Source organism: Eleutherodactylus coqui, chromosome 1 (genome assembly GCF_035609145.1).
Source record: "Eleutherodactylus coqui strain aEleCoq1 chromosome 1, aEleCoq1.hap1, whole genome shotgun sequence".
Classification (NCBI taxonomy): domain Eukaryota; kingdom Metazoa; phylum Chordata; class Amphibia; order Anura; family Eleutherodactylidae; genus Eleutherodactylus; species Eleutherodactylus coqui.
The window spans coordinates 439,374,288-439,388,075 of record NC_089837.1 but is presented as its reverse complement, the minus strand read 5'-3'; the positions used below and the strand labels follow the sequence as shown (position 1 = coordinate 439,388,075).

General features: G+C 45.2%; 2 protein-coding genes across 2 annotated transcripts in view; one reads left to right on the top strand and one right to left on the bottom strand.

Moving 5' to 3' along the window:
* LOC136581758 (mitochondrial ornithine transporter 1-like) overlaps positions 1–1,728 on the bottom strand; it is a 53,332-nt gene extending 51,604 nt beyond the window's left edge. The window contains exon 1 of the mRNA XM_066582395.1: positions 1,661–1,728. The gene's annotated coding sequence lies outside the window, so the exon portion shown is untranslated. The remainder of the gene's footprint in view (positions 1–1,660) is intronic.
* MRPS31 (mitochondrial ribosomal protein S31) overlaps positions 1–13,788 on the top strand; it is a 62,875-nt gene that overhangs the window by 21,820 nt on the left and 27,267 nt on the right. The window contains exon 5 of the mRNA XM_066582376.1: positions 13,654–13,727. Within this exon, the coding sequence (XP_066438473.1) occupies positions 13,654–13,727 (74 nt within the window). The remainder of the gene's footprint in view (positions 1–13,653; positions 13,728–13,788) is intronic.

The following is a 13,788-nucleotide window of genomic DNA, read 5'->3' as shown; positions in this document are numbered from 1 at the left end:
GGACAGGGACCCCTCCCATTGAAACAGCTGGCAAGGGGTGGAGAGAACGAGGGAAGGGGGTGAAAGTTTAGCAGACATGCTGCTAAATTCTCTCCCACCTCTCTTCTCTGACAGCTCTATAGGAGTCTATGGAGCCACCGCCGTATTCCGAACAGGAAGATAGTTCCTGAACTATCTTTCCTCACCGACGTAAAAGCGGCCGTCTGAAATGCGCTCCTGTGTGCTATCTTGGCCGAGCGCTTTTATGCCACAAGAATACTGAATTCATCTAAAGCAGCACATATCGGCCGGGCGGGAAAGTGTGGCCGATATACACTCATGTGAATGAAGCCTAACTTGTATTTGTGGATTGGACAGCAAACTGTTCACAAACAATGATTTCTCAAAGTATTCCTTGCAGTGATTTACATTACAGAATCATGCCTGTTTTTAATGCAGTGCCGCCTGAGGGCCCACAGATCTCAAGCATCTAATATTTATCATCAGCCTTGTCCCTTGTGCACATGAATTTCATCAGAAATCCTTTTCTCAGAATTTTTTGATATTCTGTACCGAAGATTGTGGGGTATTCAAAGTCTTCACAATTGTATGTTGAGGAACATTTCTCTGATATTGTCCCACAATTTTCAGATGCAGTTTCTCACAGATTGGGGAACCTCTGTCCATCTTTGCTTCTGAGACTCTGCCTCTCTAACATTCCCCTTTTATAGATGGGCATGAAGAAAATTGACCCTGTTTTTCATTAGTACCACTAACTTTTCCAGCCTTTTGTTAACTGAGATGTGTTGCTGCCATCAATTTCTAAATGAGATAATATTTTAAATTGAGATGGAAAAAGGTCTCCCTTTGACCTGCTGATATGTGTTCTCATGTGAATAAAATGTGGTTTTATGAAATCTCTAAATCTTTGCATTCTTTTTTGTCTTTACATTTACTTGATTTCCAACATTTTTAATTATTGGGGTTGTATCATGGTGACCCCAGGACTCCTAGCTTGCCTGTACATGATAAATGTGGAGTTGATCAAGGCAAGCTAGTTTAGTTGGGGTTCAGAGCTCTTTACATATAGAGTGTGGTACCGAGCTACTTCTCCATGGCCCACCCTGTATTTTAGAGGTTCTTTAACATCTGACTCTCTAAAGCCTGAGGAGGGCAGCCGGCTAAGGCTCATTTCAAATTACGCTTTTCCCTCCAGGAAAAGCCTTCCATGGAGAGTCTTCCCTGGCCCCCCATTCCAATCTCTATATCCTGGCTGCAGTGGTCACATAAGTCAACACATCATTGCTGGAGGCTGGGATACAGAGTCCAGCATGATTTAGGGGAGGGTTTACTGCAGTGGGTTTCCCTGCAGCTGTGTCCAGATTTTCTGCAGACCTTTTCTACAGTAAATCTGGTACTTGTGGATGTAACCTAAACTGGATTATGCCGGGTCCTCACCCATGTCCGTTTAAGATCCAATTCCCACAACTGTATGTCACTTCTGCCCGAGAAACGTAAGCACAATCCGCATCGGACAGCACATGTGACCGAGGCAGCAATAATATATGAACACTCGCGATGAGACAGCGCGCATGCGCAGTCCCGGAATGAGCCTGGCATAGGATTCTGCATTCCCTGCTAGGCAGTGAACGCTACGTCACTAATAACTGGGTACACTGACCTGCAGGAGAGAGAATGCCACAAATGTACATCACAGTTAGAAGAGAATCCTGTCGGCTGGAGGTGAGGTGACCTGGAGGACTGGAGCAGCCAGAAGAAGAGTGGTGAGGAGAAGACTGCCTGGAGAAGAATAGGTAAGCGTTGATTTTTTTTATTTATTTATTTTTTGTTTTCCAATGACAAAACGCCTTTAAATTTGAGTTACGGAAAAGAACTCTTTTATAAAAGCTGTCTAAAAAAAATTTTTTTTAAATCTGCCTTTGTTGCTCATAGGTACCAATCGCAGCTTTCATTCCTTATACTGCTCAGGTAAAATGAATGCTGCGCTGTGATTGGTTGCTATCGGCAGCAAAGATTTTCTTTTAGACTCCTTTCATAAGTGTGTGGCACTAGGTTAATTTTTCCTGGCCCATCATATAGATCCAAATCTGTTAAAATAACATAACTAGCTATACTTGCCCGTTTTCTTCCCTCCCAAACCAGCTCTGCACCCCGCGGTCCTCCCAAGTCTCAACAGCTACCACCTGAGCGCTATAGAGGTCACTCCGGTGCTGTTCTGCTGACATTGTGACTCCCAACATCTGAGTGGTTATGCGGTTAGAACACCATTTTACCGCCGTGGCCTCTGATTGGCTGCATAGGTCAACTAGTAGCCGTTACAAAACACACATCCAGAGGACCGCGGAGCTGCAGCCCTGGGTCGCTAGCGAAAAAAATGAGTAAGTATTGCTACTTTCATTTACTTTAACAGATCTGGATGTATTTTTTAACAATCCCGGACAACCCCTCTAATACTGTACGTAACCTCTGATTTTGTCTGCACATCTACCCTCTCATTTGTAAAGTGCTGCGGAAGATCTTGGCGCTATATAAAGATTATTTTGTGCTGACGGTTCTGAATATAGTATGCTAATACTGCCTTCCATGCCGAGCGCCGCTCCCTCTTCAGGCTTTTATTTAGCAGGGCGAGTTGCCAGGTCCGAGTGAAGACTCGCTAACTTTTTAAAGTTGCCAGTTTGCAAAGTACACAACTTTTTTTTTTTTGATCAGTTACAAAAATTTTTATTTTTTTTTGTGAACTAGCCCTGGATATCAAAGGGTTAAGCCCAGGTCTGCAGGGGAAAACCAAGTCGTGAGTTGCATGGTCTAATCCCAGGCAGTTAATTTAAGCGCTAGGTGCGAGCGCAGACAGTGACACAGCATTATTTCATCCGTCTCTCTACTAGTCGTGTATTTTCCTTGCCATCCTCCACTCCGGTTAAGATGTAAACTGAATTAAAATAGGTCAGAGATGCTGGCATGCTCGCGGATATTTGAAATGGCAGCTGCAACCTTTATGCCAAGTCAGAATTCAAAACAGCGGGGGAAGTGGCGCTGAGGGCAGGGAGGGAACGAGTTGCTGTGGCAACAATAGAATATGTTATAATGAAAAGTTTCAGTGGAAATGTACAATGAGCTCGGAGAGGCAGGACAGGATGTGTGTGGCTCAGGATATTTGCTTTGGGCTTCGTAAGAGAACTTTTTTTATTTTTTTCTTGTAATTTTTCATTTTTCGCCCCTCCCCACCCCCCTCCTGACATTGGTTCTGTTCCATCGCCGAAGTGTTAAGGTGGCCTCTAGAAAATAAAATTTCCAAACTACGTAATAGATTTCTCTGCTGTGGACAAAATAATAGATTATGTAACCGTCCGCCGCATTTTTGACATCCTGTTTAAACTTTTAAAGGGGCACTTATTTTTTATTTTTTTTAATTCATTCATTATGTAAGGATCTGTAAGTGAGCCAATTATTTGGTTAGTTGTTTCTTTCTAGCTCTTCCCCCCTCAGATAGGCTTGTGATCTCCGTTTTGACCAACTCAGATCTACTCAGGCTTGTGGATTCATTTTCTACTGAGTTTCTGTGATGCTGTTACATGGATCTACCACAGGAAATGCCTACAGGGGGGGATATAGGCTTTCCTGTCACCGTTACGGATGATGATCATACAGCTCCCATCACACAGTTGTAATAGAGGAGATTACGGCGCATTCTCCTGACTGTGTACTTTATTGTCTGTAGCTTATTTAGGTGAAATGTAAGGATAATTAAACTGTACTCACCGCAGGCAAAAACGGTGTAGCTTTAGATAACGCTGTGCTAATGCATCATGGGATAGATGTGAAATTAAAAGTAGAAAAAGAAAAAAATAACTTAGTCTCAGGATGGTGCCTAATAAGCATCAGACAGGGGGCTGCACTACATGGAAGTGACTGGAATACACAGAGGAGACTTCCAGAGTGTGATAGGCAATCAGGTGAAGGAGACAAAGATGTGTTTTCGCCAGAGTGGCCTTTTAAAGCGGACTGAGGGCTTATTTCCATGAGCGTATTTGCACTCAAATCTGCGTGCACAGAATTTGCTCATTGACTACACAGAGAATAGGACCCGTTGATTTCCATTGCCTTTTTGTGTGCGCATTTGGCTGCTACTACTCTCTAAGCACCAAAGGTCCCCATAGAAGTCTGAGGGGTGCACAAATACGCAACGGGATGTGTAATAAATACACTGTGCAATTTCGTGAGGAAGAAAAAACACATCTGGAACTCATTAGACTAAATAGCCCCTTACATCGGGTGTGTTTGTTCTGTGCGTAAAATATATGCCCTCTGACCGCAGAAAGTACAGTAAAATATGTTGATACGCATTCAAAAGACTTGTTTATAGCGCAAATGCGTTGCACTGAATTGCGCACAATTGTGCATGCATACGTGTGAAGCTGCCCTAATAGTCCAGATGTGCCCTTTTTTTTTTTTTTACATTTTTGCAGTCAAGTGAGTATTGATTAGCAGTCAAGTGCAAAATGTGAGCATATAATACGTGACGTTTCTAGTTTGTGGAAAAAGATGCTTTACAGCACATAATGTTGAGCCTCGGTCGCCGCCTTCTGTAGGAGATAACTAGCTGATTGTTGTGGGTTCAACTGCTTGTACTCCTAAGGATCCTGAGAACAAGGGGTCCCGAATAGAGATAAGTGAAATTTTGACAAGTTCAGTTCAGCCTGTTCAGAGTTTCGGAAAAGAGTTTGGTTCGGTGGAGCAACTCAATGGTTAGCATTGTTGCCTTGGGTTCAAATCTGACCAAGGACAACATCTGGATGGAGTTTGTATGTTCTATATAAATAAAGGGGATTATTGTGAAACCCAGGGAGAACATACAGACTCCTTGCAGATATTGTCAGATTCAAACCTAAGAACTCAGCAGTGTCAGGCAAGAGAGCTAACCGCTGAGCCAAAAGAGATGAGGCACCACTTGAGGTTTTAACAAAGTTCAACCTAAAACCAGGTTCAACGGGTTCTCTTTGCTCGACACTAGTCATGAAGTCTGTGCATCGCATTCATTTTAATGGGTCTGACAGAGATAGGTGAGCACTTGAACTCTTCAGCAGTCCCCTTAGATTACCCCCCTCCCTCGGCTCACTCCACAGGTGGCAGAACCTGGGCATCCACCAACCAAATCTTCTGATGTCACGATTTCATGTCTGATGTTGTTTTTTTTTGTTTTTTTTTTTAAAGTTTAGTTACACTGTAAGATTTACAAGGTTCACTTTAAGGGGTTGCTAAACCTCATATAGTTGGAGTGAGAGGAAAGCATTTTTCGAGCTTCTTGTCATTAATCTTATTAAAAACTCTACAGTCAGCCTCTCCATTGCCTAAAGTGGCTGATCATCGAGAACAATAGATTGTATTCAACTGTATCTCAAATGAAGATAAAGCTCCCCTTAGAAGAAACACTTCGTTAAGCTGATCTATGAGGGAAAAATAAGTTATGGCTCCTCTCAGAACACAGTGACAAAAACAAATCTATGAGCTAGAAGATAAATAAAATCTATGAAGACTTTGGGGGGTGTATAGTGCATGATAGGGCTCTGATGACTGGGGGTGTATGTAGCACATGGGGGGGGGGGGCGTGGTTACTGGGGTTGGGGGTTATATATAGCATAGGGTGCTGTGATGCAGGGAAAGCTTGTAATGACGGGGGGGCGTATAACTGGGGGAAGGTTGTAATGACTGGGGGGGGGCGTATAACTGGGGGAAGGTTGTAATGTCTGGGGGGGGGGCGTATAACTGGGGGAAGGTTGTAATGACGGGGGGGCGTATAACTGGGGGAAGGTTGTAATGACTGTGGGGGGGGCGTATAACTGGGGGAACGTTGTAATGTCTGGGGGGGGGGCGTATAACTGGGGGAAGGTTGTAATGGCTGGGGGAAGGTTGTAATGACTGGGGGGGGCGTATAACTGGGGGAAGGTTGTAATGGCTGGGGGAAGGTTGTAATGACTGGGGGGGGGCGTATAACTGGGGGAAGGTTGTAATGACTGGGGGGGGCGTATAACTGGGGGAAGGTTGTAATGACTGGGGGGGGGGGTGTATAACTGGGGGAAGGTTGTAATGACTGGGGGGGGCGTATAACTGGGGGAAGGTTGTAATGACTGGGGGGGGGCGTATAACTGGGGGAAAGTTGTAATGACTGGGGGGGCGTATAACTGGGGGGCGTATAACTGGGGGAAGGTTGTAACGACTGGGGGGCGTATAACTGGGGGAAGGTTGTGACGACTGGGGGGCGTATAACTGGGGGAAGGTTGTGACGACTGGGGGGCGTATAACTGGGGGAAGGTTGTGACGACTGGGGGGGCGTATAACTGGGGGAAGGTTGTGACGACTGGGGGGGGCGTATAACTGGGGGAAGGTTGTGACGACTGGGGGGGGGCGTATAACTGGGGGAAGGTTGTGACGACCGGGGGGGGCGTATAACTGGGGGAAGGTTGTGACGACCGGGGGGGCGTATAACTGGGGGAAGGTTGTGACGACCGGGGGGGGGGGGGGGGGGGCGTATAACTGGGGGAAGGTTGTGACGCCCGGGGGGGCGTATAACTGGGGGAAGGTTGTGACGCCCGGGGGGGCGTATAACTGGGGGAAGGTTGTGACGCCCGGGGGGGCGTATAACTGGGGGAAGGTTGTGACGCCCGGGGGGGCGTATAACTGGGGGAAGGTTGTGACGCCCGGGGGGGCGTATAACTGGGGGAAGGTTGTGACGCCCGGGGGGGCGTATAACTGGGGGAAGGTTGTGACGCCCGGGGGGGCGTATAACTGGGGGAAGGTTGTGACGACCATGGGGGCACGTATAACTGGGGGACGGTTGTGACAACTGTGGTGTATAATGGGGTAAGGTTGTGCAACTGTGGGGGAGGGGGTGTATAATGGGGGTTGCGAGGACTGTGTGGGGGGGGGGGTTATAACTGAGGGAAGGTTGTGAGGACTGGGTGGGAGGTGGGGGTGTAGAACTGGTGGAAGGTTTTGATGACGGGGGGGGGGGGGTTTCTGCCGATTGGGGGAGTGGGAGCGCGTATAACTGAGGGAAGGTTTTGACCTCTGGCAGGGCGTATAACTGGGGAAAGGTTGTGATGACTTTGGGGGGCGTATGTCTGGGAGAAGGTTGTGACGACTTTGGGCGGGGCGTATAACTAGAGGAAGGTCGTTACGATGGTAGGGAAGCATAACGTGGTGGGTGGCTGTGAGGGGGGGGTTGTAGGCTGTGACTGGAAGGTATGTAGCACATGGAGGACTGTGGTAAATGGGGATAGAGGGGGCTATACACGGGGGAACGGTTATGATTGTGTAGGAGGATTATGGTGATTGGGGAGGGGTACAGTACACCGAGGGCTGCAGTGACTGGGAATAGTAGGGATAATACATGGGGGAACTGTAATGACAGGTGAGTGAGACCCACATCCTTCATGCGTGTACATAAGTTTGAGGTTCGTGCCCCATTCTTCTACATAATGGGAATGCATGTAGTGCTTATGAGAACGGTCCCATCCAGTGTTACATAGACTATTGGCGCAGCCCACGGACTCCTCGCACTTGTCCCTGGCTCATATTGCAGCCTGGTCCATTTTGGAGGAGACGAGTCTGAACTCTTGGTAATTCAGAAAGCATGTGTGTGTTTGATGGGAAGCGAAACAAAAGTTGTATTCACGGGCAGCGGAGAGAAAATGAAAACCCTGTTTTGTAATCGGCTTATCCCAAACGGGAAGAATTCAGGCTCTTAGCAGCGGCCGGTTACACGGAATTCAGCAAGTGCTTCAAATGGCTTCTTTAAGCTCTCGGCAGCGAGGAACGCTTAACCCTTTCCTGACCCAGTTGCTCTACTTCTTAGGGCTGTGGTAATATTGCTAAAGTATTGTATAGGATTTCAGTAATGTTACTTGTACTATAGGTATCATGGGGTAAGGACAGAGCAGCTGATAAATGGCCCTGTCAACCACTTTTTTGCTGGAGCTTTTATACTTCATCTGTTCTTGAAAAACTTTGTGAGACCCAATGCGGCTGCCTGTACAGTTTCCATATCTGCTGTCGTAGTGTCCTGTATGGCCCATCTACAGCACAGACTGAGGTGTAGTACCAGACACAAACAGTAGCAAAATTACGGCGCTGTGCCTGGTGAACAGTTCACCTCCCCTTCAATCACTTGAATGGGTGAAGTCTGCTGCAGATCTGCACACGGTTTGGGTTTAGATTATCTGCTGCTGCAGATAATCCCCACCATTTCCGCTACATGTGAGCGTACCCTAAGGGTGCGCTCATAAGGTGGAAGCGCATTTTTCTATCGGAGTCTGCCTCTAAAATCAGACAGAATTCTGCTGCTAGACCACACATGTATGCAGCTGTGCACAGGTATACCTGCAGATACACCCACGGATTTTGACCCTTTTGGCAAATCCACATGTGGAGTTTACAGACCGGAATTTGCATCAAGAAGGGACCTTTTTTCTTTTTTCCACCCACGGATTTGAAATCCACATGCAGAAAAATACCACGCCACATAGATTTTGGCGCACGTTTCCATTTGAAACTAATGGGATATGAATTTGACACAAGCGGCAAGGATTCTATAGCAAATCCACTGCACTATTCTGCCATGTAGACTTGCCCTAAGAGGGGGTTCACACACAGGTTATTGGTAGAGTTTGGCCAGAAGAGGTCCAGGGGGAGGCCTCGGTCACATGGCAGAATTTAGCTAAAGTTTCCCAAGTGAAATCCGCATCATTTTAGCATTTTGTTGAATGCTATGATGTGCAAGAATTGACATGTCAGTTGTTGGCACAGTTTCCACAGCTTCTATGTCGGGCTGGCAGATCCACATTGGAAAAATGTAACTTGGCTCTGACAGCTTACATGCCCGTGTGAATGAAGAATTGCGAGCAGATTTTCTTTAGTCTTTAAAATGGCCCTCCAGGATAAAAACTTGAAAACTTCATGAATGGAAGACACCGAGCCCACACCCAAAGATGTACTTACCAGGTCACTGCCGTCGCAGAGATCCAAGGCGTCTTCAATCAGTCAGCTGCAAGTTCAGGTCCAAAGCAGTTGTCCTCATGAGATGCCGTGGACCTGAACAGGAAATACCCCCTCATGGATGGATAGCCCATGATGCATGTGTGATCAGGGCCTTGTTCTGAACAATGCCAGATGTTCTTAATTAGTTACATTCAAGGTTAGAAAAAAATAATAGGGTTTCCTGTTATTTTTTTAAGGGGGCCTTCCGGTTTTGGGACAAACTTCTTTCCCTGGACTCAAGGGGGAAGGGTATATTGCCCCTACGATCCATCGGTTCAGGATCCTGTTTTCTAGGTACCTTTTGCTAACTGTGCACTGCTCTCTGATTAGCCAGCACTGGTCACGTGAGCAGTGCTGGCCAATCAGAAAGCAGGGATAGTGCATTGGTAGTTAATACTATCGGTTGTGTTGGCCATTCTGGACAGTTGGAAGTAAGACCCAGAGTGAGCGGATCAGTGGGGCATCAGCAGGTAATATAGCTGCCCCCTCTAGTCCCATTTTGGGTTGCGTTAATGTAGATCAGTAGATGTTGAGGTTTTTTGCCCCTCAAAGAAAATGGATTTTTCTAAAAATGATTCTTTGATTTCAGGACAAAATTCTGTCCTGTGACTGGCGGTGGGAAGAAGGGTATATTACCTGCAGTTGTTCTTCTCTGCCAACTCTGATCATCTGGTTCCAGTTCCCGGTTTTGACTGTCCATGATGGCTGATGCAAACTTTAGATTATTATCTAATCCCCACAATGCATTGGTAGTGTTAGCCTACTAATGCACTATGCCTGCTCTCTAATTGGCCAGGGCTGCTCAGGGGATTAGTGTCAGCCAATCAGAGAGCAGTGTATATTCGAAAGAAAATAGCTGCATCCGTCTAATCATGGCAGAAAACAGGACCTGGAACTGTCAGATTGGAGGAACAGCTGAGAAGTTCAACTGCAGGTAATATACCCCCTTCTGTCGCTTTAATAAGGTGTGATACGGTGTTCCCCAGATCTACAGGATATACTATTCAGGGGCATAATATATCCTGGACCCCCTTTTTACTTAACAAGAAAGCTAAAACGGGCATCTCCACCACCAGGAGCCAGCTGACAGATCTCCGCGGTGAGCCTATCTGATAGATAGGCTGACCGCGGAGAATCCCGGCAAATCACAGCATGCTGCGCTTTGCCGGCCACAAGCAGAGATTCGCTAGGATTCTCCGCTTATGGACAGGGAGGAAGCGCTTTCTATAGCAACGCTATGCAAAGCATGCACTGCGTTCCCCGCGGCTGGTTTATCGCCATGGGGAACGCAATGCAAAAATGCTCGGGACAGGCAGCCTTAGGCTCTGAAAAATAGAAACCCATGAATCCATAAAAATCTGTGGTTGGGAAATTGTACTTTATAATATACCTGTTCTTTCATACACCTAAACAGGGGGCGGAGGGGAAGGCCAACTTCTGGTGTGCATGGTAGCCTGCTGTAAGCAGTTCCTCCGTGTCATGTAAGCTAGGAATGAAATGAATCGCTTGCATTTAGCTTCTTAAACATGAGGAGGCCCTTGGAAAGCAGGCAGTGGGCGGATGAAGTAACGCACGCCAAGGAAATTCTTTTTTTATATGTTTGTGTTCCCCTTCCACCGTCTTCTATACGGGCTGCGATGTTCCTCTGAATCGTGCTGGGCTAATACACATGTGACTCACCCCTTCTGTTGTACCCAATTAGCAGCTTACCCCATTAATTACATTTTCTCCTCTGAGCATTTCAATTATAGGCAATCATATCTAAGGTAATGAGAAGTACTCTGAGCTATTTTATGAGAAGCGTATTGGGAATCTGCCTGCGAAGTCTAATTGCTGATATTCTAGATCAGGGATTCCATCTGAGAACATTTCATATCTCTTCGATTTTTGCCTCATAATAACGAAGTAAAACTTGCTCATCTTCTAGGCGCTTTGCCAGGGTGGCAAGATTAAATATCCCCAGTGACCTCCAGAATTAGACCTATGTAAGACCACCATAGATATAAATCTGCTTCAAACATACCTCTATAAAGGAGGTCTGACTGTGTGCATGTATAATATACGGTTTTGATTTTTTAAAATATATATTTCTATACATCCCTGGGAAAAATGGACGACCATCTTGAACACTTTTTTTTTTTTTTTTTTTTTAACCCCATATATGTCCAAAATCCTGATTTTCTAAAAGGATTGCAAATTTTAATTGCAGTGTACTGGGTATTGCAGCTCAGTCCCACTTACTTGAATTGGACCACCACGAAGGAGGTGCTTGTCTTGCTGGAGTGCCATGGGCTCTTCATTCAGTTGACGGGAGTTTTTCAAGACATTTGTTTTTTTTATTTGTATTTTTTAAGCTTTTGATAGTCATAAACGATAATAAGAGCATGTACTCGCCACTCCAAGCCCATTGCTCTAGTACAGCATTCCTGTTCTCCCCTTTGGTCTGTGCTTACAAGCTGCACTCAGTAATGAGCCATATACACACAGACCACTTCGGCCAATCACAGACTGCAGCAGTGTACAGTGATTGGCTGCAACATGTAGTCTGTGTGGAGCGTCACTGACAGCGGGTTGCAAACGCAATCAGTTGAACAGGAGATGTGGCAGGACTTGGAGTGGCGAGTGTAGGTTATTTTATTATTATGATTGCCTACAGTTTAACCTCTTCCCTGGCCAGAAGGTATCGCGTACATCCTTGCAGAGTGGTACTTAAGTAGCCAGGCATGTATAAGATACTTCTTTGCTTCAAACAGCTATATCTCAGGCTCTGTTATGGATAGAGCTTTTTGGATCTTGTTTTACAACCAAGATTCTTAGAGCTTTGATTTTGGTTAAAGCCATCAGCAGAAGAGCCTGAGATAAAGGAGGCTGAAGCTGATGCATCAAGTTGTGCATTTTAGCTGCAAATGTTAAATCATTAAAAACAATTGTTACAAAGTAACATGATCGTGGATATAGCTGTCAGCAACAACTCGTCAAGACAACTGCTATCAACCGGTTGTCTGCTTTCAGGAAATATATAGGGTTTAGGGATACATGTATTTCTTCTATTTTATAGGTTGTTACTTTCTATAAATGTATTAATTTTTTTCCCCTTAAAATGGGATAAATTTGGCTTCTAGCCCATTGGTTTTTTTTTTTTTGGGGGGGGTTTGCCTTCCTCTGGATCAACAAAGGTGGAGGGGGTGGAAACAGGCTGAACTAGATATCATTGTGTTATCTTAAAACTAGATTTCTGACCTGGTGATTGTGCGCAGCTATGTAGGTATTGTGCATCACATTTTCTGCTTTGGTCACACTTTTAACCACTAATAAAAAGATTTTAATGAAAAATGTTCCTTTGTTGCAAAATTGCAGGAAGGTGCCTTGAGTATAAAGTGCTGAGTAACATTTTTACAATGTGCCAGCTACTTGCAGGAAATAGGAGTATGGGGGGTTAGCATGAGTTATCTTTTATTTTGTAACTTAGGATTTATCTGTACTTGTCAAAGTGTAGAAATTGTCCTGACTAACTAGAGGTGTACAATATCCCAAAACCTCTGCCAGAAAAATGGTTAAAAAAACCCCTTAAATGATAAAATTCTATCCACCTGCAGCTTCCATCAGATGGAGCTTATTTTTTTACACTCCGAGATCCTATTGAACTAATTTAGACATTGCTATATGATTTTGCCTTTCTGCCCCTTTAATCATTCAGCTGATGCACACTGTGCACTGCCCTCCGATTGGCCATTGCTGATCATGTGAGCGGCTCCAGACAATCAGAGAGCAGATATAGTGCTTTGGTACTTTAACACTAGCAATGCACTGTGGAGATTAGATGGTCTGAAAATGGGGTCCAGAACTGGTGGACCGGAGGTACGGCAGAGAAGAACAGTTCCAGGCAATATACACCTTCCCTCGCCCTCTAGTCCTGGGATAGAGTTGTGTCCTGAAAACGGAGAGTTGCTTTAAAGAGGACCTGTCATGTCCTTCAGGTAAGTGGAGCTAGCTGCATAGCTTTGCATCCATGGCCCTGTTGACTTGCTGCTTATTTAGAGTCCCATTAAATTTGGTCCCTGGCTTTGAATTTGTCAGGTTGGTGGTCTTCACCACTCGGTCAATGGATAATGTCAGATTTTTTTGACCATGGGCAGTAAGGATAGCTCATTTGGCAGATTCAAAGTGCCCAAGTCGAATCTAAGAGAAGTTGGTAGGGGCGAGTAGGAACAAAAGGAAATCCACAATAGTCCATGGGACTGCAGATGCAAAGCTATGCAGCTGGCCCGCTGACCTGAGGACATCACAGGTCCTCCATAAAAAAGAGTTTTGATGTTGTAGCGATTTATTAAGACATTGTTCAGCAAACACCAGAACTTTGAGAATTTTGGGTGTACTTAGATTTAAACAGCTGAATCATGGGTGGAAACGTACTGAACTGGTTTAGGAAATGTCAAACACATAGGGCTTCTGATGAAAATCCAGCTTTTATTGATCCTGTGTGTAAAAATCCAACAAGTTGCTATGTATGATCAGAGATCGTGGAATTAAGAGCAGCTAATTAAAATGTGAAACGCATAATTTTTCCATTGCGGTTTAAGTATGTGATGTTTTTACGCTAACAGTTTTGTGTTTTTTCAGGTCACTACACTCTGGAAAACGTCTCCAAATATTCCCTTCTGCTTCTGCTCCATCAAAAACACCAACAGCTACAGGTTAGTTTATCCAAGACTTGGCTGTCTTATAAAGAGGACCTCTTTCCATATGTCTTAGCAT